At 34.0% G+C, this 23,746-nt stretch overlaps 1 protein-coding gene across 1 annotated transcript; it reads right to left on the bottom strand.

The window, feature by feature from the left end:
* Nucleotides 1-13,861: 13,861 nt before the first annotated feature.
* On the bottom strand, nt 13,862-16,637 carry LOC145046846 (uncharacterized). Its single transcript, XM_078995106.1, has 5 exons — nt 16,337-16,637; nt 15,702-15,991; nt 15,504-15,536; nt 14,652-15,113; nt 13,862-14,071 (listed from the first exon to the last, which is right to left on the bottom strand). Exons 1-5 carry the CDS (start codon nt 16,635-16,637, stop codon nt 13,862-13,864), a joined length of 1,296 nt encoding a protein of 431 aa, XP_078851232.1.
* Nucleotides 16,638-23,746: the final 7,109 nt, after the last annotated feature.

Consider the following 23,746-nt stretch of genomic DNA (forward strand, 5'->3'; position numbering starts at 1 on the left):
ACAAAATGGTCCTGCCCTCTGGTGTTTTATGTCTGGCCCCTGTCTGTATATATTGGTTGAGAAATATTGTTTGGTGCTTATACAATAGTAATAATAACAAGACTATTAATTAGTCTCGGTGAATATTAGACTAAAACTCTAGTGGTAATGATATTAGGTTTTGTCAAAAGAAAATTTTGTTATGAATAACGAAGTCCTGTCCGAGTCACCACCTTTAAAAGTAAGTGCATAGTCCCTTTCATCTTACACATAGATATGAAGTCTTTTAATATAAATTACGTGCTATGTGTGCATATTGTCTGAATACTTGCTATCTATGCTGGGTGAAAGATTTTTTATACATGTTTTAAATGATTTAAACAGTATATGTATTTTATATCTACAAAATGTGTTGGGTAAAACATAGGTAGATGAAATAGTTGTTGTGTGATCACATGATGAAAGACATCAATGTTGATAGTGATCCAATCATCTAGTGGAGCATAGATGACGACCACGGACTATACTAGACAGTCCAGTGGAACATTAGCAGACTCATAACCTGTAGGTGTTTTTGAACTAGGTGCTCATTAGGTATTTTGAACTGAGTGTGTTCACTAGGTATTTTTAAACTAAGTGTGTTCACTAGTTAATTTTGAACTAAGTGGTCACCAGATGTTTTGGACTACGTGTTCACCAGTTGTAATTTATAAACCTTGGTAACAATGGACTTCGTGCCAATTCCTTAGGATGATCCTTAGGAATAAATGAACAAGGAATAGTTGATTGTTAGGGTTGATCCTTAAGAGTAAAGAAGATAATGGGGATGGGTAATTGGGTTGATTAATTGTTTGAAGAGTAAATTATGATAATTATATTATTGGGGGTTGAAAACCCTATGTACTCATAAGGTTTTCCAACCTGACCTACTAAGTTTATTTATATTACAGGTATTGATATGAAGTCACATTACACTGAGAGATTAAAGAGATATAAATCACTAATGATAATGAATGTAAGTTCTGTTTATGTTTATGCTTTTGTATTGACGATGACATCCAAAATGTTATAAAATGAATAAGAATACTTTTTTCGGAAATGCTTTGATAACGTATTTATCATGTTTTACTGGGAACAAATTCCGCAACATTTTTATTAAAAGAGGTACTCTGATTTTTATAAAGCATAAACAAAATCGGTATTTTCTGGCCCTAAAAATGAGGATGTCACATAGACGCAAGGTGAAAGAAAGTTAGGATTCTCTAAAGATTTCTAGCATTGTCCTTAGACCATTTACCCAAGAAAACGACATCATCGACATATTGAAAAAGGGAGATATTCGGCCTGTCATTGGCCATCTCAATTCCTTCAAAGACCATTTTTTGTATAGCCTCTTCCAAAATGAATTTAAGACCCTAGGTTACAATGATGTATAGAAAAGGGGATAGTGGATTTCCCCGTCTCACCCTTTTTACTAAAAAGAATTCTTTGGTAGGAGATCCATTGACCAGAAGCGAGACCTTTAAGGATGAAAGAATAGCCAGAACCCAAATTCGCCATGTGTTTCCAAACCCCATTTGCCTCATGCTATCTTCTAAATAATTCCAAATTAAAGAGTAAAAAGCTTTGTCGAAATCAACTTTAAACAATAGAACTTTTTTCTTTTTCCTCTTGGCCCACGATATGATCTCGTTAACCACTAACGGTCTGTCCATGATATTTCTCCCGCAGACATAGGATGATTGCTCGATACTAACAACAGACCCGATAACTCTTTTAAGGATACATGCCAAAGTTTTTTAGATAATTTTGGTTATGCACCCAATAAGATTTATCAGCCTATACTCCATGAGGTTGACAAGGTCATTTGTTTTAGGAACTAGAGAAATGAATGAAGCATTACTACCTGGGTTTAAGACCTTATGAAGTTCAAAATCTTTCACTACCTCCACCAAATCACCCCCAATGATATCCCAGTAATTCTTGATGAACTTAAAGTTGAAACCATCTGGACCTGAGCATTTATCATTACCACAATTCCACACCACATCTTTAATTTCATCAACTGTGAATGTCGTTTCTAGATAGTTCCGATCTTGGTCTGTTAGGATTTTGAATTTGGAACTTATACGGGTCGGTCTAAGGGAAGATTTTCTATGAACTTGTTCTTGAAGTAATTAAAAACCTCATTTTTTATGTTTTTCGGATTGGTAGTCCACACCTCGTTGATGTTTAAGCCATTTATTCGAGCTCTCTTCATGTTCATGTTGACAATACAATGGAAAAACCTTAAGTTCTCATCTCCCTCAAAAACCCACTTGCACCTAACCATTTGTCTAATGTCATGCATCTTATACTTCTCTAACTCTTGAATTTTTAACAAGATATATGATCTTTCTTTAAGGGATGTGTCGTCTAGACCAATAGCTTCGGGAATCACATCCAAAGCCACAAATGTAGTGTGAAGAGTCTAAAGTTCATCATTTTTCTTATTGTTGATGAAAAACCGCCAATATTTTATATTATTTTCAATAGCTCTCAACTTCCTCGAAAGTCTTTTAATTTTTGAGAAAACCGTCAAACTGGTAGACAGGGAAACCAGGACTCCTTAACCACTTCATCAAGACCCTCATCTAAGAGCCAAGCCGAAAAGAATTGGAAGGGAAGAGGACCAAAGTCTGGGTTGTTTGTGTCCAACAAAATTGGACAATGATCGAAATATAAGAACGGTAGAGCAAGAGTGCTAGAGTTTAGCCAAGTATATATATATATATATATATATATATATATATATATATATATATATATATATATATATATATATATAGAGAGAGAGAGAGAGAGAGAGAGAGAGACACATATACTAGTCGTTTATCAGCGCTAAACGATGGGTGCGAATAATTTTTAAATATTTTTTTCTAGAGTCGATTAGTTTTATTGTGCAAATAGTTTACTACATTTAAACAATTATCAATAAGAGTCACGCTAGTAGAAACAAAATGAATAAGAATTAAAAATGAAAAGTTAAGATTTTTACAAATATATATGAACATGTGATTAATTATGCATTATTAATCATGCATCACTTATTTATTTACCACATTTGATGTATAGACTTCACTGTCGTTGAATTATTTGTCAGAATTCATCAACTCGCAAATGATTCAAAGAGAATACTTATCTGACCAAATTCATGTTCACAAATAACAACCCCAAATACTAAGGGATGATAGCCAACATTTTGTCTCTCTAACATATTTAATATAAAAGTAGTTATATAAAATATAAATAAAACATTAAACACAAATGACATATTCATTTTTATTGTATTCATACTTACGTTAAGATCAATCATCCAAATGAGAACTTTGTTACGTTCTTATCGTCTCAAACAACTATTATGTTCCACCATACGAAAACATATTGCAATGCCGAAAACTCTTGAATTGTAACATAACTTTTTTTTGTACGTATAAAGATAATCAAAGTTTCTTTTCCTTAATTTATAGTTTATGATATACACTTCTTATTGATCAATAAAATTTTAAAAATATGACTTTTTTTTTCATTTGTAGAAACTATTAGTGTAACAATCATTCTTGTAAAGTGATAAAAGGATTAGTTATAACACTACAAATATAAGATTTGCATAAAACTATTAAATATATTTAAATCACAATCAAATATTTCTTTTAACTATCAAACTAAATTAACAAATAAATTTATAAATTCATGTGTTTGATGACTTCACTATTATGAAAGGTTGAATACATTTAGCAATGTTATTTAAAAAATTTTAATAATTGTAAAAATATAAATTTTTTCATGTGGATAACGAATGGTATATTTTTGGAGATTGTGAGTAGAGATGAAATTATAATTTTTCCCCACCACATTGAGGTAAAAATATGTAATACTCGTAGATCCGGGCTAATCAATTTAGAGATAATAAAAGGTCGAAAACGACTTTTTGACAAAAGATTATTTAGAATAAATAATCTTTACCAAGCTGTAGAATTTGTCTCAAGGGTTTCGTACATATAAAGAGCACCGAAATCCGAGTTATAACGAAGAAGTTATGACTCGTTGAAGTTTCACGACGGAACCGGCACGGCACCGCGAAGACGTAAATAGTGAATTTATGATAGAGTAACTTTTAGCCTTAGTAATCTAACTTAAAGTCGTAGAATATGTTAACCTGAGAACGTCCAGAACCCCCAAATCTGACTTCGTATGAGGAAGTTATGATTTTTCGAAGTTTCGGCTTAGCGGTGTACAACCTGAAGTTCGAGTATTAGATCGAGCGATTTTTAGCCGACACAACCTAAACGAGAATCGAAGATCTCGTTATTAGTAGCGTAACGATAAAAAGACAGACGAAAATGGACATCGGGTGAAGAAGTTATGAGATTTTAACGGACCAATCTTGTCCCGGCCTGTTAAAAATATAACTTTAAAAATAAAGTCAAAATTAGCCGACGGAGTCTAAACGAAAGTTGTAGAGTACGTCTCCACCTACGCGTGGATATAAATAACGTCAAAAATGGAGTTCGTATGAACGAGTTACAAATTATAATAGCATATTTACTGATTAAAATAAAGTATAAATCATATATATATATATATATGTATATATATATATATATATATATATATATATATATATATATATATATATATATATATATATCATTAGAAAGGTATCGACGATGCGGTCATTATAAGACTAATGTTGAGTTCTTTCGACACTAGTTTACTACAAATATCATTAAATCTATTTAAAATAGTATTATAAAGAGGTGTTTAGTTGTTTATATAACTATAAGGTCATTAAGTAATTATGGAGGATAGTTTTTGTACATTCAATTACTATAAATAAAAGGCTTGAGCTCTCATATTTCTTGCACCATTCTCTTCATTCAAGAGTCTTTTTTCTTATCCCCGAGCATTTCGGTCCCTCGTGATTTGAGTTCTCTTTCTGTAGTTTTAGTATAGTTAGGTAAGCGTTGAAGCGCTGCACGAATCTTTCTTAAAAAGATTCAGCGACAAAGTTCTGCCCCTGCAGAGCCCGACTCCTAGCTAAAATCCCCTTGTAAGTAAGTTATTATTACCCTATTTTAATATAGCTTATATTTAAAATTAATATTGCTATTATGAACTTATAATAAATATATGAGGTATTATTATGACTTATATAAGTGTCGTTATAATATCTTTGTAACTACTCGTGGTATGGGGAATCTGGTTTAAAGGGCCGCATAGGATTGTTGGATTTCAAAAGTGCTATACGCAAAAATGGTCCTGCCCTCCGGTGTTTTATGTTTGGCCTCTGTCTGTACATAGTGGTTGGAAAGTATTGTTTAAACACTTATATAATAATAATAGTAATAATAAGACTAATAATTAGTCACGGTAAATATTAGACTAAAATCTAGTGGTAATAATACTAGGTTTCGTCGAAAGAAATTATTTTAAAGTAAACGAAGCATTGTCCGAGTACCGAGTCGCCACCTTCTCAAGTGAGTGCATGGTCCCTTTCATCTTACACATAGATATAAAGTATTTTATATAAACTAGATGCTATGTGTGCATATTATCTGTATAATTGCTATCTATACTAGATGAACGAGTTTATACATGCTTTAAATGATTTAAATTGTATATATATTTTATATCTACGATAATTTTGGGATAAAACATGGGTAGATGTAATAGATGGAGTATGAGTTGGATGATGAGTTGAGAGGTGAAATAGACCTTGAGGTGAGGATGAGAGGTGGACGATGTGAGAAGCCTTTTTCCCAAATGATGGCCCTGTCATTCAACAGAGTATGGATGATAACCACAGACTATTCTAGGCAGTCCAGTGGAAAACTAGCAGGCTCGCAACCTGTAGGTGTTGTGAGCAATATGTTCACTCGGTGTAGTCTAAACCTTGGAGACCATGCAGACTTGGTGCCTAAACCTTGGCGATCATGCAGACTTGATGCCTAAACCCTGGAGACTATGTAGACTTTGTGTCCGTTGTGTAAACCTTGGTGATCATGCAGACTTGATGCCTAGTCCCTGACGACTATGCAGACTTAGTGCCTAAACCTTGGCGACTACGCAGACTTAGTGCCTAAGCCCTGGCGACTATGCAGAATTAGTGCCCACTGTGTAAACCGTGGCAACGATGGACTTCGTGCTGATTCCTTAGGATGATTCTTAGGAATGAATGAACGAGGAATAGCTGATTCTTAGGGTAGATCCTTAAGACTAAAGAAGATAATGGGGAGGGGTAATTGGGTTGATTGTTTGATTGTTTAAACATAATAATTGTATTATTGTGGGTTGAAAACCCTATGTACTCACCAAGTTTCTCAACCTGACCCACTCAATTTATTTATATCATAGGTGTCGATATGAAGTGACATTACACTGAGAGATGAAGGAGATATAGGTCACTAGTGTAAATGAATGTATGTTCTACTTATGCTTATGTTTTTGTATTGATGATGACATCCCAAATGTTTTTAAAATGAATAAAATACGTTTCTTCGGAAATGCTTTGATAACATATTTATTATGTTTTTTTCTGGGAATAAATTCCGCAACATTTTTAGTAAAACAGGTACTCTGATTTTCATAAAGCATAAACAAAATTGGTTTTTTTAGTCGTGAAAATAGGAATGTCACAGTTGGTATCAGAGCATTAGTTTAAGCGAACTAGGAATAAGGATTTATTTCTAGACTTAAACTTAGAATGCTAAGCGATGATTGTGAGATGAGTGTCTGCTATAATTTAGACACGAGCACTAGTTTATTTTAGGAAAATTCCTAAAAATTTTTATGTTCTAAATGATTTATGTTATGACTATAAAAATGCCTTATATGTCGTTATTTGTTCGGATCTATGTTTTGTTGCCGACCGGGTCTGGAAACCTTATGTGTTCAGGATTCTAAGCGTATGATTACGATATTAGAACTAGCATGTAATGTTTCAGAGTAATAAGGAGATTTATATGTCTATCATAAATAAGATCTTTTCTATCTTAAATTCTCATCTTGGTACACCGAACGTCTGCTTCGGTGTACAAAACAAGAGGAAGATGACAACCTGAGCCTAAGAATGTGATGGGTCATGCATCGGTCGTTGCGCCTGCACCCGAACCTATCACAATGGCAGAAGTTCAGGAAGTGATGTGAACCACGATAAACTGAGAATATAGAGGAAAAGAGACGGCTTACGATATTGAATAATACCTATCACAAGATATAATAAGAGAGGTATCTTGCCTTTAGAATACGTCTGATAAAATAGCAGTACGTCTATAGAAGTAGGGTACATCTGAATGTACAAATTTGATTGGCGAGATGATAGAACGATTGATGTAATTCCTAAAGTTTTCCTATCATCCGGAATGTCCATCACCAACTGAGTTGAAGCAGAATTAATGATTGAAGATATGCATGGAAGAAGTCCTAGTAGAGTCTAGGGAAATTTTTATGATTATTTGGACACACTCGTATGTGTTAAATTGTTTCATGATTTTAGGACTTGGGGACTGCGAGACAATACTTGGGACGAGTATGAGTAGGTGTGAAAGGTAGTAGATGCATATACTACCGGAAGCACAAGACTCACGCTTGGATCAGGGAAAGTCACAAGGTTACCAAGAAGCTAGTAACTGATTTCATATTATTCAAGTATGTCATTACCATCGTTTCGGTAATGACTAAGAAGATAATTGTTATTCCGACCCTAGTGGTCATATCAAATTGAGTCCGACTATGTTGAGTATGTTATGTGGTTTAGAGAATCATGTTCAATGTAGCGTCTAACTTAAGACGAAAGATTGAAATAAAAAAATGATCAGTAGAGGTATCACGAAAGGTTGCTTGTAGCTAGAAATGCTACCTTTTAAGATGTGGTTAGAACATGAAGGAAAGTATAGTCTGTTATGGAATTTAACTCTAAAAGACCTGAGTCCAAGCGATGCATTATACGATGATAGGTCATTACAATCTGACACATCGTTCCATTGTAGTAATAAAAGATCTTTTCTTAAGTTTGTATCTAGTGAGCATCGATATTATGACTTGAAGATCATAATTTGGAGTCTAACGTGAGATAGGGAGCAGGTGCAAGATCGAGCACCACCTACAGTCAAGGGGTCCAAGAGTTAGATACTTGTTCGAAGTGACATAGAAGTTATGGTTATTACTTAGGATGAAGAGATAACATATGGAGTCATCATGTGAGTCCTGTTTCGTTGATGATTCCGGGACATAATAATCTTAAGGGGGGGATAATTGTAACACCCGTAGATCCGGGCTAGTCAATTTAGAGATAATAAAGGTCGAAAACAACTTTTCGACAAAAGATTATTTAGAATAAATAATCTTAACCAAGATGTAGAATCTGTCTCAAGGGTTCCGTACATATAAAGAGCGCTGAAATCCGAGTTATAACGAAGAAGTTATGACCTGTCGAAGTTTCGCGACGGAACTGGTACGGCACCGCGAAGACGTAAATAGTGAATTTATGATAGAGCAACTTTTAGCCTTAGTAATCTAAAATAAAGTCATAGAATATGTTAACCTGAGAACGTCCATAAAAAGAACGCCCAAATCTGACTTCGTATGAGGAAGTTATGATTTTTCGAAGTTTCGGCTTAACGGTGTACATCCCGAAGTTTGAGTATTAGATCGAGCGGTTTTTAGCCGACACAACCTAAAAGAGAATTGAAGATCTCGTTATTAGTAGCGTAACGATAAAAAGACAAACGAAAATGGACATCGGATGGAGAAGTTATGAGATTTTAATGGACCAATCATGTCCTGGCCTGTTAAAAATATAACTTTAAAAATAAAGTCAAAATTAGCCGACGGAGTCTAATCGAAAGTTGTAGAGTACGTCTCCACCTACGCATGGATATAAATAACGTCAAAAACAGAGTCCGTATGAACGAGTTACAAATTATAATAACATATTTACTTATTAAAATAAAGTATAAATCATATATACGTACACATATATATACATATGTATATATCATTAGAAAGGTATCGATGATACGGTCATTATATGACTAATGTTGAGTTCTTTCGATATTAGTTTAGTACAAATATTGTTAAATCTATTTAAAATAGTATTATAAATGGGTGTTTAGTTGTTTATATAACTATAAGGTCATTAAGTAATTATGGAGGGTAGTTTTTGTAAATTCAATTACTATAAATAAGAGGCTTGGGCTCTCATATTTCTTGCACCATTCTCTTGATTCAAGAGTCTTTCTCTTCTTATCTCCTGAGCATTTTGGTCCCTCGTGATTCGACTTCTCTTTCTGTAGTTTTAGTATAGTAAGGTAAGCGTTGAAGCGTTGCACGAATCTTTCTTAGAAAGATTCAACGACGAAGTTCTGCCCCTGCAGAGCCCGACTCCTAGCTAAAATCCCTTTGTAAGTAAGTTATGCTTACCCTATTTTAATATAGCTTATATTTAAAATTTATCTTGTTATTATGAACTTATAATAAATATTTGAGCTATTATTATGACTTATATAAGTGTCGTTATAATATCTTTTTAACTACTCACGGTACGGGGAATCTGGTTTAAAGGGTTGCATAGGGTTGTTGGATTTCAGAAGTGCTATACGCCAAAATGGTCCTGCCCTCCAGTGTTTTATGTCTGACCCCTGTCTGTACATTATGGTTGGAAAGTATTGTTTAAACGTTTATATAATAATAATAATAAGACTAACAATTAGTCACGGTAAATATTAGACTAAAATCTAGTGGTAATAATACTAGGTTTTGTCGAAGGAAATTATTTTATAGTAAACGAAGCGTTGACCGAGTACCAAGTCACCACCTTCTCAAGTGAGTGATTGGTCCCTTTCATCTTACACATAAATATGAAGTATTTTATATAAACTACATGTTATGTGTGCATATTATCTGTATAATTGCTATGTATGCTGGATGAACGAGTTTATACATGTTTTAAATGATTTAAACTGTATATGTATTTTATATCTACGATAATGTTGGGGTAAAACATGGGTAGATGTAATAGATGGAGTATGATTTGGATGATGAGTTGAGAGGTGAAATAGACCTTGAGGTGAGGATGAGAGGTGGACGATGTGAGAAGCCTTTTTCCCAAATGATGGCCCCGTCATTCAACAGAGTATGGATGACAACCACAGACTATTCTAGGCAGTCCAGTGGAAAACTAGCAGGCTCGCAACCTGTAGGTGTTGTGAGCAATGTGTTTACTCGGTGTAGTCTAAACCTTGGAGACCATGCAGACTTGGTGCCTAAACCTTGGCGATCATGCAGACTTGATGCCTAAAACCTGAAGACTATGTAGACTTAGTGCCCGTTGTGTAAACCTTGATGATCATGCAGACTTGATGCCTAATCCCTGGTGACTATGCAGACTTAGTGCCTAAGCCCTGGTGACTATGCAGAATTAGTGACCGTTGTGTAAACCGTGGCAATGATGGATTTCGTGCCGATTCCTTAGGATGATCCTTAGGAATGAATGAACGAGGAATAGCTGATTCTTAGGGTAGATCCTGAAGACTAAGGAAGATAATGGGGAGGGGTAATTAAGTTGATTGTTTGATTGTTTAAACATAATAATTATATTATTGTGGGTTGAAAACCCTATGTACTCACCAGGTTTCCCAACCTGACCCACTCAGGTTATTTATATCACAGGTGTCGATATGAAGTGACATTACACTAAGAGATTAAGGAGATATAGATCACTAGTGTAAATGAATGTAAGTTCATTTTATGCTTATGTTTCTGTATTGATGATGACATCCCAAATGTTTTAAAATGAATAAAATACGTTTCTTCGAAAATGCTTTGATAACGTATTTATTGTGTTTTTTTTCTGGGATTAAATTCCGCAAAATTTTTATTAAAAGAGGTACACTGATTTTCATAAAGCAAAAACAAAATCGGTCTTTTCTAGCTGTGAAAATGGGGTTGTCACTAAATACATGCAATTTTCCATTTAAACAACCCAAAGGAGTAATTTTGCTTTAAGGTAACCAATGAGACTCTACCCCTATTTCTAGCAAATCCCATAAGTAAACATTAACCTCAGCTGCAAGAGAAAATGAGTATAATTACATCGCTACACCAACAACAAAAGTAAGAAAACAATAAATGTGAAGTCAAACACAATTTTTTCCACTTTCATCAACTCCATCAGAAGACAATAATCTCCATTACAAGGGCTAAATCTACAAAGGTGATGATTATTCATATTGCAACTTTCTTTTCTTTAATGAACTATACATGGCCATTCCACAACAACAAACTCACATGTTACCCTAAGAAATAAACAAACATAACCAGAAATAGATGGTACAAATCTATTTTTTTAATTCCTTTCTAATATCCAATCAACAAAAAAGTGAATATAAAAGTTTATAAATGCTTAAAAATGGAACTTTTATAAGAATCACACACACACACACACATATCAGATGACACGTATACATACATACAAATCAAATCCCATACATGCATATGTATAGAAGATCATACTTGATACACCTTTGTGTTGCAGATTTGTCCCAGATTGCTATATTGCAAACATTTTGGTACCACTAGTTTTGATCTTGCAAGAATATATAGATCCTTGAGATATTGCAAGAAAACTCAAACTATTGTATTAAAGAAATATATGAAGGTAATTATTAGAAGTTGAATGCAGTAAAACAACATCTAACCAAACCAATCCTGCATTTCCCCTGCCTACCTGAGTTATGACAATTTTACAGGCCTGCACAAAACTATCACATTTGATGGTAACCAGAGAAATACCAGAATGCCCTCAATTTCAAATTTTGCACCATAGTGTAAAAGGTTTGCGCCAGTATGCCTAATTGGGGTAAGTAGAACCCAAAACTTGCACAATTGGATTAAACGACAAAATAGCAACACCAATTGGCAATCAGGAACAAACTGAGACTTCATCAAAATAACAACACCAAATAGCAAGAAAAATTAGCAATCGATTCCATCTCGAAGATTGATTATTAAGATAAAAGACAACACCCATGCACATAAAAGGTTGAGATTTTCTATTTCTTGCTTATATAATAGCAAAACTTTGAGAAAAAATAAGGATTGAGCCTAGAGTGTTATTAACATAACTTTAACAAATAGATGGATAATGTAAAATACAAAGAATGCAAAGAATTTAAAAGAAAAACTTACATGTAGATTACACGAAGACTATTTTAATATGGTCAATAAAGATAAACTTTTTACCTAAAAATACAATTCTTGTTAGTTCTGTTTGTTGGTTTATTGCCTTTTTTAATCACTTGTTTTAAGCAGAAAAATGAAAAATATAAGAAACTTCCCTGGTTTCGTGTGTATGTGCAGGAAATGAAGAGAGAACAAAAAAATTGCCAACAACCAACGAGACTCTACTTCTATCTCTTTTTTTAAACTTAGTTAATACAAAAGGAACAACCATTAAAGCTAGATGACTACTTTTGGCCTTTTCAACTACAACTTTAAACAAAACATTAAAATGGCAACAGCCTTCATTAAAAGAAAAGAGTCAAACACTCAATCTAGAGTAGGAATAATGGAAAATTTGATAGCCCAAGGGAGCACACGTACTTGCAACTTGATTCAATTCTTCTTTTATTATATAATAAGTATTATGGATTATTATAATATTCTCCTTTTTAATCCATAATTTTTATCTGCTTCACTCCCAGTAAGTTGCGCATTTCTTCAAACTTCTTGCTTGCCATGGATTTTATGAGAATCTATGCCTTATATTCCATGCTTTTCACATGGATGAATTTTATGTCCCCATTCTCAACACATTCACGTATGAAATGAAACCTTGTGTCTATGTGTTTTCTTCTCCCATGAAACATTAGGTTCTTTATCAGATCTATAGCTGATTTGTTGTCAACATGTAGCACCAAAGGACTAGTTTTCTTTCCTTTTAACTCGCTAAGGAACCAACGCATCCATATCCCTTGGCACGTTTCACTTGTTGCCTTCATGAATTCTGCTTCGCATGAGGAAAGAGCTACACTCCTATGTTTTTGCGACGCCCAAGTAACCAAATTTTCATTAAGATAAAATGACATTCCTGATGTGATGCGTCTGTCATTTATGTCCCATGCAAGATCACTATTTGTGTACCCAGTTACAATGTATTCTCCATTCCCCCTAGTGTACTTTAAGCCATAATCAATGGTTCCTTTGATATACCTCATAATATGTTTCATTTCTTGTAGATGCTTGACTATGGGTCTCTCCATGAATTGAATTACAATCCTGAAAGCATATGAAGTGTCAGGTCGAGTGTGTGTGAGATATCTCATACCTCCAATGATGCTTTTGTACTCCGTGGGATTTACTGGGTCTCCCTCTTCATCTTTCGTTACCTCTAACTTGGGTTCCATTGGGTATTTACATGAGTTGCACTCAGCCATGCCTGCCTTCTCCAAGATATTTTTCGCATAAGCTGTTTGCTTTAGAGTAATACCATCCTTTTGTTGACCCACTTCAATACCCAGGTAATATGACAATGAGCTAAGGTCACTCATTTCAAACTCTTGTTGCATTTTTTCTTTGAAGAGCTTCACCTCATTACTACAATTTACTGTAACAATCAAATCATCAACATACACCCCAACCATTAAGAGCTTACCATTCCTTTTTCTTGTGTAAACTGCATACTCTTGTGGGTATCTTATAAATCCTAAATTTTCAGACATTTATCCAGACGGGAGTTCCAAGCTCTAAGAGCTTGACGAAGCCCATACAAAGCTTTTGACATCTTATATACTTTTCTTGATTCATTTTGATTCACAAACCCCTACGATTGAGTTACATAAACTTATCCTTCCAAATCTCTGTTTAGAAATGCAGATTTTACATCAAGGTGGTGAACAATCCATCCATTTTTATCTACAAGGGCAAGCAAAATACGTACTGTTTCAAGTCGAGCAACAAGTGCGAAGACCTCATCAAAATCTATCCTGGGTTTCTGAACATAGCCCTTTGCTACCAACCTCGCCTTGTGCTTCAAAACTTTTCCTTCTGGATCCTTTTTCAGTTTGTAAACCCACTTGAGACCAATGGGTTTTCGACCTGGTTGGAGTTCAACCAGATTCCAAGTTTTATTTTTTTTCAATGGCTTCCAATTCACTTCTCATTGCATTTACCCTATCAACATTCTCACTAGCCATGAAGTATGACATAGGCTCCTCACTATCATGCATGAATAAAAGTTCGTTACACTCATCATAAATATCATCAAATGAATGATACCATTTCAGGGATCCTCCACCTGTCGATTCTGATTCAGTACTTGCAGAAGCATCTGAACTGGTCGAACTTGAGGGTGTAAGTGTAGAGACTTGTGCACTTGTCTATTGGGTTTGTTCTGGTGTAGGACTATTCATCCAGATTTCATGTTCCTTGTTGCTCACATCTTCATAGTTATCTTCTGAAGAGTAGCCTTCAATTGTAAAAGTTGCTCCCGGTGTACTTCTAAACAAAGTTGACTTTTCCCATGACCAAGATTTATCTTCTTCAAAACATACATCCCTACTGATGCATATTTTCCATGTTTATGGATCAAACAATCTGTATGCTTTTGTTCCTGTCTCATATCCTAGGTGTACCAAACGTTTTCTTCGATAATAAAGTTTCTTAAGATGTCTTCTTGTTTTTCTTGCATGAGCAACACATCCAAACACTCTTAAGTGATCAACTTGTGCCTTTCTTCCAATCCACATTTCATAAGGTGTTGCATCTTTTAAGGCTTTTGTGGTCACCCGATTAAGAACATAAACATCATGATGTACAGCCTCTCCCCATAATGTTTCTGGTACATGCATACTCTTGAGCATACTTCTTGCCATATCTACAACAGTTCGGTTTTTTCTCTCCACCACTTCGTTTTTCTGTGGGGAATATGGTTCTGTGTAGTGTCGTTTTAGACCGGTTTCTTCACAATACGTGGTGAATTGTTTAGATAGAAATTCACCAACACGATCTGTTCGGAAGGTCTTTAACTTTTCACTAGTTTCAGTTTCAACTGATATCCGTAACTTTTTGAAAACACTGAAGGCTTCATCCTTAGACTTCAACATATATACCCACATTACTCGAGTAAAATCATCAATTAACAACATAAAATATCGGTTACCATTAGGTTTGGGTGGTGAAATAGGACCATAAAGGTCTCTGTGTACTAGCTCAAGCCTCTATTTTGCCTTGAAGCTTGCTTGTGATGGGTATGATTTTTGTGTCTGCTTTCCCACTAGACATCCCTCACACAACCCTGTAGGGTTGTATATCTTTGGTAGTCTACAAACTAAGTTCTTGTCTGACATGTGTTTGAGAGCAGTAAAGTTAACATGACCCATTCGTGCATGCCAAAGCCAAGTTTGTTCACAAGTCTCTCGAAGCAGACATTTGGACCTAACTTCATTCAAAATGATTTTATATAGACAATATGGAGATTTTTTTACCTTCATGAGTAGTCTCCCTTTTACATCATGAACCTACAAAAATGATCCATGTATCAAGATCCGGTTACCATTCTCTGCTAGTTGACTCAAAGATATGATATTATTACACAAGCTTGCGATATAGTAAACATCTTGCATCTTTCGTTGCTCTCCATTCTTGCACTGGAAAATAATAGAACCTTTCCCCTCTATACGCACCTTGGACCCATCTCCAAATTTTACATAACCTTGAGTTGTTTGGTTAAGATTACAAAACTTATCTTTCTGACCGGTCATGTGGTTACTTGCTCCATTGTCTAGATACCACACATTTGACTGAGTTGTTTCATCACTTGCTAGCTTTAGTTTTGGTGTCACTTTTTCTTCATTCAGGAACACCTCCTCTATTGCTTCATTGTTGTCAAAAGAAGCCAATAATAATGTCGGTTCAGCATGATCTTGGGTCAGATTTGCTTCATGGTTCCTTTCACGTCTTGGGTTTCTACACTCTGAGGCATAATGCCCAAATTCTTGACAGTTATAACATTGGAGTTTTCTCTTTTAATGATTGTTAGATGTCCCACGATTTCCTTCTCATTGTTGGTCAACTATGCCTCTTCCATGACATCTTCCATGGCCTTTACCACGGTTGTTATAGTTTTTCCATCTGCCATGACTTCTTCCACGACCTCGTTGATTGCTTGGATTGCTATGGTAGGATCTGTGAGAGCATTTTGAGTCCGCTTCACTTTGCTTCTTGTTTCTTTTAGACCACTCTTAGTGAGTCAATAGAAGCTTCTTTTCTTCAACTTCACTGTGCCCTCAGATTCTCTCCTTGTGAGCTTTCAACCTACCAACAACTTCTTCAACAGTCATCTTATCAAGATCCGTGAATTGCTCAATGGTTGATGCAATCTGCAAAAACTTTGATGGAACTGCCCGTAGTAGCTTCTTCACTACATAAGTTTCCTTAACTTTGACTCCTAACACCCGAATATTGCTTATAATATTGTTTATCTTCATAGCAAACTCATCCACTGTCTCCATCTCTTTCATACTTAAAACTTCAAATTCTGCTTTTAACGTCTGCACCCTTGCTGTCTTTAATCTATCAGCCCCCATGTACGTGAGTTTTAGAGTAACCCATGCTTCCATTACTGTTTGTTTTTCTACCAAAGACAACAACATATCTTATGGGATTCCTTGATAGATGGCTACAAGTGCCATCTTATCTTTTCTAACTTCAACTACATCTTCTGGTTTACTGGGCTCTAGAGCTTCCCAAACACCTTGTGCTTGCATGAGCACTTTCATTTTAATGGCCCATGCAACGTAATGGTTTCTTGATAGCATAGGATAGTGTAGTGTAATCTGCCCATCCTTCTTGTTCCTTGACGAATCTACCATGGATGCAGATCGGGGTGGATATTTTGGCATAAACTTGGAGCTCTCTGATACCAAATGTTGGTTTATTGCCTTCTTTAATCACTTGTTTTAAGCAGAAAAATGAAAAAGAAAAGAAACTTCCCTGGTTTCGTGTGTCTGTGAAGGAAATGAAGAGAGAACAAAAAAATTGCCAACAACCAACAAGACTTTACTTCTATCTCTTTTTTAAACTTACTCAATACAAAAGGAGCATCCATTAAATCTAGACAACTACTTCTGACCTTTTCAACTACAGCTTTAAACAAAATATTAAAATGGCAACAACCTCCATTAAAAGAAAAGAGTCAAACACTCAAACTCGAGTAGGAATGATGGAAAATTTGACAATCCAAAGGACCACACGTGCTTGCAACTTGCTTCAATTCTTCTTTTCTTATGTAATAAATATTATGGATTTTTATAATACTGTTCAACTGAGAAGCAACTAACTAACATAAAATAAATCAACACAAAAAATCAAGTAATCAACAAATAAACCTTGCAAAAAGATCAAATAAAACATCGAACATCAAAACATGTATTATTAAACAATAGAAATCAAAACCAAAACCAACCCCAAATTCATTCATGTACTCAAAAGATTTTCAAATATCCTGAATAATGTTATATATACACTAATGAAAAATAATTAAAACCCCATTAATATGCAATATAGAATATTTGAAGAACACCTATATTGAATCAAAAATACCTATTTTCATCAGATTATGACAACCCACATCTGTATAGGTAACTAATGTTGGATTAGTGTCTAAGCCCATAACTATTTCGGTATGTACTTGACCCGGTTGTGCATGGTTCTTTTGGGTTGCCTTCACCAAAGCAGCTTGATAGAATGATTTATAGAGAAAGAAGATTAATTATGATTTATTAATATATTATATGAATAATATATTAAAAGAGAAATCATATTGTTTAATTAATATTAGTCAATAGTTAATTAAGAATTAATTTTGTGGCTAAAAGAGATTAATTAAACTTAGGGGACTGGATTTGTAATTATAAGATAATTACAATTGGGCTATGGATTACCTAATAATATATAGGTTGGACGAATTCTATCGGGAAGCCCATTATAAATCTTCCAAGGGATATGTTAAAGGAATCCATGGGCTGCTTAGGGCCTAAGCAGTCAAATTAGGATTTCCTTGTTTGATAACCCTAATAGCCTCACTATTTAAGGACCCCTAGAGCACCAAAAACGTGGCCAAGAGTTTCCTTAGGGTTTCTAAATGTTTTTGGGTGCTTCTCCTCTTTTCCTAAGTCATCCTCTTGCTCTTGGTGTTTGTAAGCCATTAGAGGTACTGCACTTGTGGTACTTGCTTTCAAAGCTAAGGAGATTCAAGGAACTAGTTGTTATTACTATATAACAACAAAAGGTATCTATTCTATTCTTCGCTGTGGATTTCAAAAATAGTACTAGCATGCCAGGTTTCTTTTTGTGCTCATAAAGTTGTATAACTAATAGTGAAAACATAGATCCAACTCTACGGTTGCATGCACACATAAGATTGTTTGTATAAAACCCATCAGTGGTATCAGAGCTTTTGGTTTTTTTTTTTTTTTTTTTTTTTTTTTTTTTTTTTTTTTTTTTTTTTTTTTTGTTTTCAATTAGATTTGATACAAATGTATGAATATAACAATTAGGGTTTATGGCTAATAAACCCTAGAGGCTTGATTTTCGAAATTAGGGTTTCTAAACCCTAAATTTCGAAATTTTTGGTAAGATTTCCTAAACCTTTTTCTTTGGCCCCAAGATTTCGATTTTAGGGTTGTCTAACCCTAGAATTTTGAAATTACCTCCTTCCCCAAGATTAGATCCTAAATTTAAGGGATTTGGATAATGAAATATCTTGTAATTATCCTTAAATGTTTAAATTTGGTAATTAAAGATTTTGAATTATCCCATCCCATAATTTCGAATTCTAGGGGATTTAAGGGATTAGGTTAAATTAATTGTTTAATTTAAAAGAAAATAAAAGATAATTGTCAAATTAATTAGATAATCATTTCCTTATGTGATAAACTTGATTTATTTGAATTATTTCATATACTATCTTGCAAGAAATTGAATTAGGTTATATTTAGATAATTACTAATTAATTGGTTAATTATTATTATTTGTAATTTGATCTAGAATGTTCTTACTTATGTTTTGAAAAGTTTCAAAAACTTACCCTCAAGTTTGGAATTTAAATTTTGATTCAAAGTTTAATTTTTGAAAGTCTAAATTCTAAAACCCTAATTTTGAAAGGTTCAAATTTACACCCTTGTGGTTTATTGATTTAATTACAAGTTTAATTAAAAGAAAGAATTGATAAGCCATAAATTAAAAAGGTTTAAGACTAATTAAATTAAAGGTATAATTAATAGTTTAAACCACCTAGTATTTTGAAAGTGTAAACTACACCCTATAATATATATATATATATATATATATATATATATATATATATATATATATATATATATATATATATATAACATTAAAAGTTTAATATCATATATGTATAACTTAAACTGCTAGTCTTACCGTTATTAGGCCTCATTCACGAAGCCGATCTATAAGGGGGGTATAAGGTTATGGCCTATAAAATGACCGTTTAATGGGTGTCCACTATCACCCATTAAAACTATAATGAATAATAAAGTAAATAAATGTTTACAAAATTCCCAATCTTAGTTAATTTAGGAAAAATTGAATTGATGCAATTCCATGAAATTACACTTTGTACCCCTTGCTAATACGTTAGTGGAGCGTGTATGGTTAACCGACACATTAATTGAGTTCTAAGCAAAGGTGGAAAATGGCGACTCAATGTTTGTCATAGTTCGGTGGAGCATGTGTGGTTAACTGGCACATCGAATAGGGGACTGTAGCATTGGGGGCACCATGTAAGTTTGCATGGTTATTCACACCCTGTTTTGTGATCCTCGGCATCCCAGTCACAAATCGAGGGGCATATTGAGATTTAACATGCCATTGTAAAGTTCAATGAATCTCAAAATATCTAGGAGTTTTCAATAGATTTGAAACTTAAATTTCCTTTTCGTTTTCATGGTGGAAATTGGTAAATCGTCATTTACCTACCTTCAAATATTCTGCAACTAGATTACGGTGTCCCTCTTCTAGGTTGTAGAGTATTGTGTTGGATCCTAGCTTGATGTTTCATTTGGGTGTCACATCAAGGATTCTATTCAACGAAGCTGCCCTATTTACTTGAAAGATCTAAGAGATGGGAGAGTCAAAACGTATGGCTCTACTTCAGGTGAAACCCATTAACTAACTCTTTTAAGTTCCTATTCTAGATTCTTAATACATGATGTGATAAGATTACATTTTGATGTTTTGTAGGAATGAAGAAAAGAGAGGAAGCTTAAGGGAAGAAGTGAGCTGAATCTAATCGTGAAGAAATGGATTTCGATCGCATCACTTGAAGATTAGATTCTTGAGCTACTACTTGGAGTTAGAATAGATTGCAAAGAAATATGTATTAACATAGTTTTTCAATTGAATTGCATTGTAAGGACAAATTATTCCGCAATAAAATAAATTTTGATTTTATATTATTTATTTATCCTTGCAATGGCGTGTATAACATTCATCAAATGTGAAATTTGGAAAAAGGTTTTCTTATTCTTGCACATTTGAAATTGGTAAGTTGTGATGTCTTGGATAAGACAAAGACCAACTATGACCAATTTTGTGAAGTGTTTTGTCTTGATAAAAGCTACACTAACTCTTGAGTTAATTATGCATGTGAGTTCTATGAGTTCTCATTTAAATTCATAAAGACAAAGCACCTTGATCGATGGAAAGTACATTGATATGTAAGGATAACTTGCTAAACTACTTGGAAGACATGGTGGGCACTCGTGTTACCATAAGGCAAGAAATCAAGATTGAGAAAGTTCAGTCCATATGAGTTTGGATTTGTCACAAACTTTGGTTTTGGCAAATTCACATGGATAGGAACACATACACCATAAAATCGAAGTGTCATAAGATTCCCTCCTTCATGAAAATGATTGTGAGGAAATGCTTTCACTAAGAGAGATTTTAAGAAGATAGCAATTGTGAAAATTGTATTCTCGAATTCGATTATGGTTACGGCATCCCTTTCCATAGTTAGAATTGTGAGATTTGGCAATTGGGTATTAAAAATATGAACTTAAGAAATTCAATAGGTATTGTTTCTAGAAGTTCGGCTGTTTTCTGAATACATGTCAAAGCTAGTGGGAGCATAAGTGTTATGCTTATATGATAATAATCATCATGATAGTGGGAGCATAAATGTTATGCTTGTATGATTATTAAGGCAAGTATTGCAAGCTAGCAATATTAATTATAGAAAACAAGAGTTATACTTTGCAAAGTCGTAAGGGTTGAAAAGTTGTTTTGCTATAATTAAGAGAGAGAATATTATACTTCGTTTCAAAATCTAAAGCTTAGATTGAGAAATTTTAATAAATTTAGTCAAAGGATACATAGTGTGTTCTTAAATTTCGATTATGATTACTGCATCCCTCTTCATAGTTCGAATTGTAAGAACGTGACACATAAAATATTATGGCAGAAGATTGATAGAGTATCGTATCTTTATGTAAGACATTATACATCATGTCCCATACACTTCGGGTATAGGATCGATTGCAAGTGCTATAATATTTGACCATTCTAAAATTTTCCAAATGTCTAGCGCATTAAGAGGGAAAAAGGACAAGAATCGGTTTTGACTAAGATAATTAAATAACTATCAAAGGACGATCCAAAGTTCGCTGAGGACTGGTCGCTTGTGAGTAGTTGGAAGTATGGTATTGGATGGACTATATCAACATTATTATGAATATATAAGATTCTATTAAGAATGAGTTGTCATATGGCAAATATGAAAATGTTTCCATATTGGGAGTTGGATATTGAGAGTCTATGTTTAGATTAGAAAATTTTATGCAAAAGGATGTTCAAAGGAATTTACTTTGAGTGAGAGACATCATGTCTATGGAATTGTCTTGTAACAATCTCCAATAGAGGACTTTGTAATTTCATTGACAATAGTCATTGTGACTTTAGTGCAGTGACATTACGAAAGGATCGTTACATTAAACATTAGAATATAACATATTCTATAAGTGGAAAGAATTTAATATTCTTACACTTGTGATAAGGATTGGGAGTTGTTAAATGAGTATGATTGGAATTCTGTTCATTTGATCTATTTCACAACGTAATGACCATAGGTAAACATTGTGTACATGCTAAGAGCATGAGACAGTTGTAGTAATAATTCAAGTAATAAGTTAATTAACAGAAACGACAAATAATGAGTAATCGATATGGTGATGAATAAAAGGTGTTTTATTTATACTCAAAGGTGTGGGACCATATAGGATTAGTATTATTCTTGTGTTTCACTTTGCATGTTTTACTTCCTAAATAATTAATTATTTCAGAATAATCAAATTATTCGAATGGTCCACAGTCGTTCATATGTTGGAAGTAGGTATGAATGAAGACTATCATGAATTGGTTTGTAGACTATATAAAGTTTATTAGACATAGAAAAGGTTTGCTGCAACGTTTATGAGTGCTTATGAATATGATTTTGAGCATTGAATTAAACCCATGCTCACAAGAATCACTTCATGGATTTTATCACGAGTGATTGTGAGTCGATAATATTGTATATTCTTGAAACCGAGACGTGTGAGTTGTTATTTGTTGGTCGGTTGCACAATGATAATAAGTAAACGCACCAGTAACTTGGTGTCATAAAACTTATTGTTGTGTGTGATTCGATGAGTGAGTGCAAGAGAGCATATGAGTCGAAGTTTATCCATTCCTTTTACTCAAAGTGGGATACAAGCGATATCTGTGGGCCCCTCGATGATTTAGTGATGGCACATAAGCGCTTGGCCAAGCCGAGACTAAGTTGATGTGTTCAATTGTAGTCTGTTGTCAGTCGTCATAAATCGGAAATCGGGAAACAGAACATAGACTGAAAGAATGATCAAAATCCATGTCTCATGTCTATACGATATCTAGAATGGAGGAATATATGATCCCTTTTCTAAAGGACACGCTTCTGATAAGATCAGAGTTGACAACGGCTTTTCAAAGCTACGATTGCTAATCAGGATCTGAAGTTATACGCAGAATACTTATTAGACTTATCCAAGTGGGAGACTGTTGGATTAGTGTCTAAGTCCATAATTATTTTGGTATGTACTTGACACGATTGTGCACGATCCTTTTGGGTTGCCTTCACCAAAACAACTTGATAGGATGATTTATGGAGAAAGAAGATTAATTATGATTTATTAATATATTATATGAATAATATATTAAAAGAGAAATCATATTGTTTAATTAATATTAGTCAATAATTAATTAAGAATTAATTTTCTGGCTAAAAGAGATTAATTAAACTTAGGGGACTTGATTTGTAATTATAAGATAATTGCAATTGGGCTATGGATTACCTAATAATATATATGTTGGACGAATTCTATGGGGAAGCCCATTATAAATCGTCCAAGGGATATCTTAAAGGAATCCATGGGCTGCTTAGGGCCTAAACAGTCAAATTAGGGTTTCATTGTTTGATAACCCTAATAGCCTCACTATTTAAGGACCCTTAGAGCACCAAAAACGTGGCCAAGAGTTTCCTTAGGGTTTCTAGATGTTTTTGGGTGCTTCTCCTTTTTTCCTAAGTCATCCTTTTGCTCTTGGTGTTTGTAAGCCATTAGAGGTACTACACTTGTGGTACTTGCTTTCAAAGCTAAGGAGATTCAAGGAACTAGTTGTTATTACTATA

Source organism: Lactuca saligna, chromosome 5 (genome assembly GCF_052625555.1).
Source record: "Lactuca saligna cultivar CGN05327 chromosome 5, ASM5262555v1, whole genome shotgun sequence".
Classification (NCBI taxonomy): domain Eukaryota; kingdom Viridiplantae; phylum Streptophyta; class Magnoliopsida; order Asterales; family Asteraceae; genus Lactuca; species Lactuca saligna.

Coding starts and splice junctions, on each gene's coding strand:
- LOC145046846 (XM_078995106.1), bottom strand. CDS start 16,637: ATGGAAGCATGGGTTACTCTAAAACTCACGTACATGGGGGCTGATAGA. Junction 15,992..16,336: donor GACTGTTGAAGAAGTTGTTG/GTAGGTTGAAAG, acceptor ATTATGCCTCAG/AGTGTAGAAACCCAAGACGT. Junction 15,114..15,503: donor AAGGGAGACTACTCATGAAG/GTAAAAAAATCT, acceptor TATATGTTGAAG/TCTAAGGATGAAGCCTTCAG.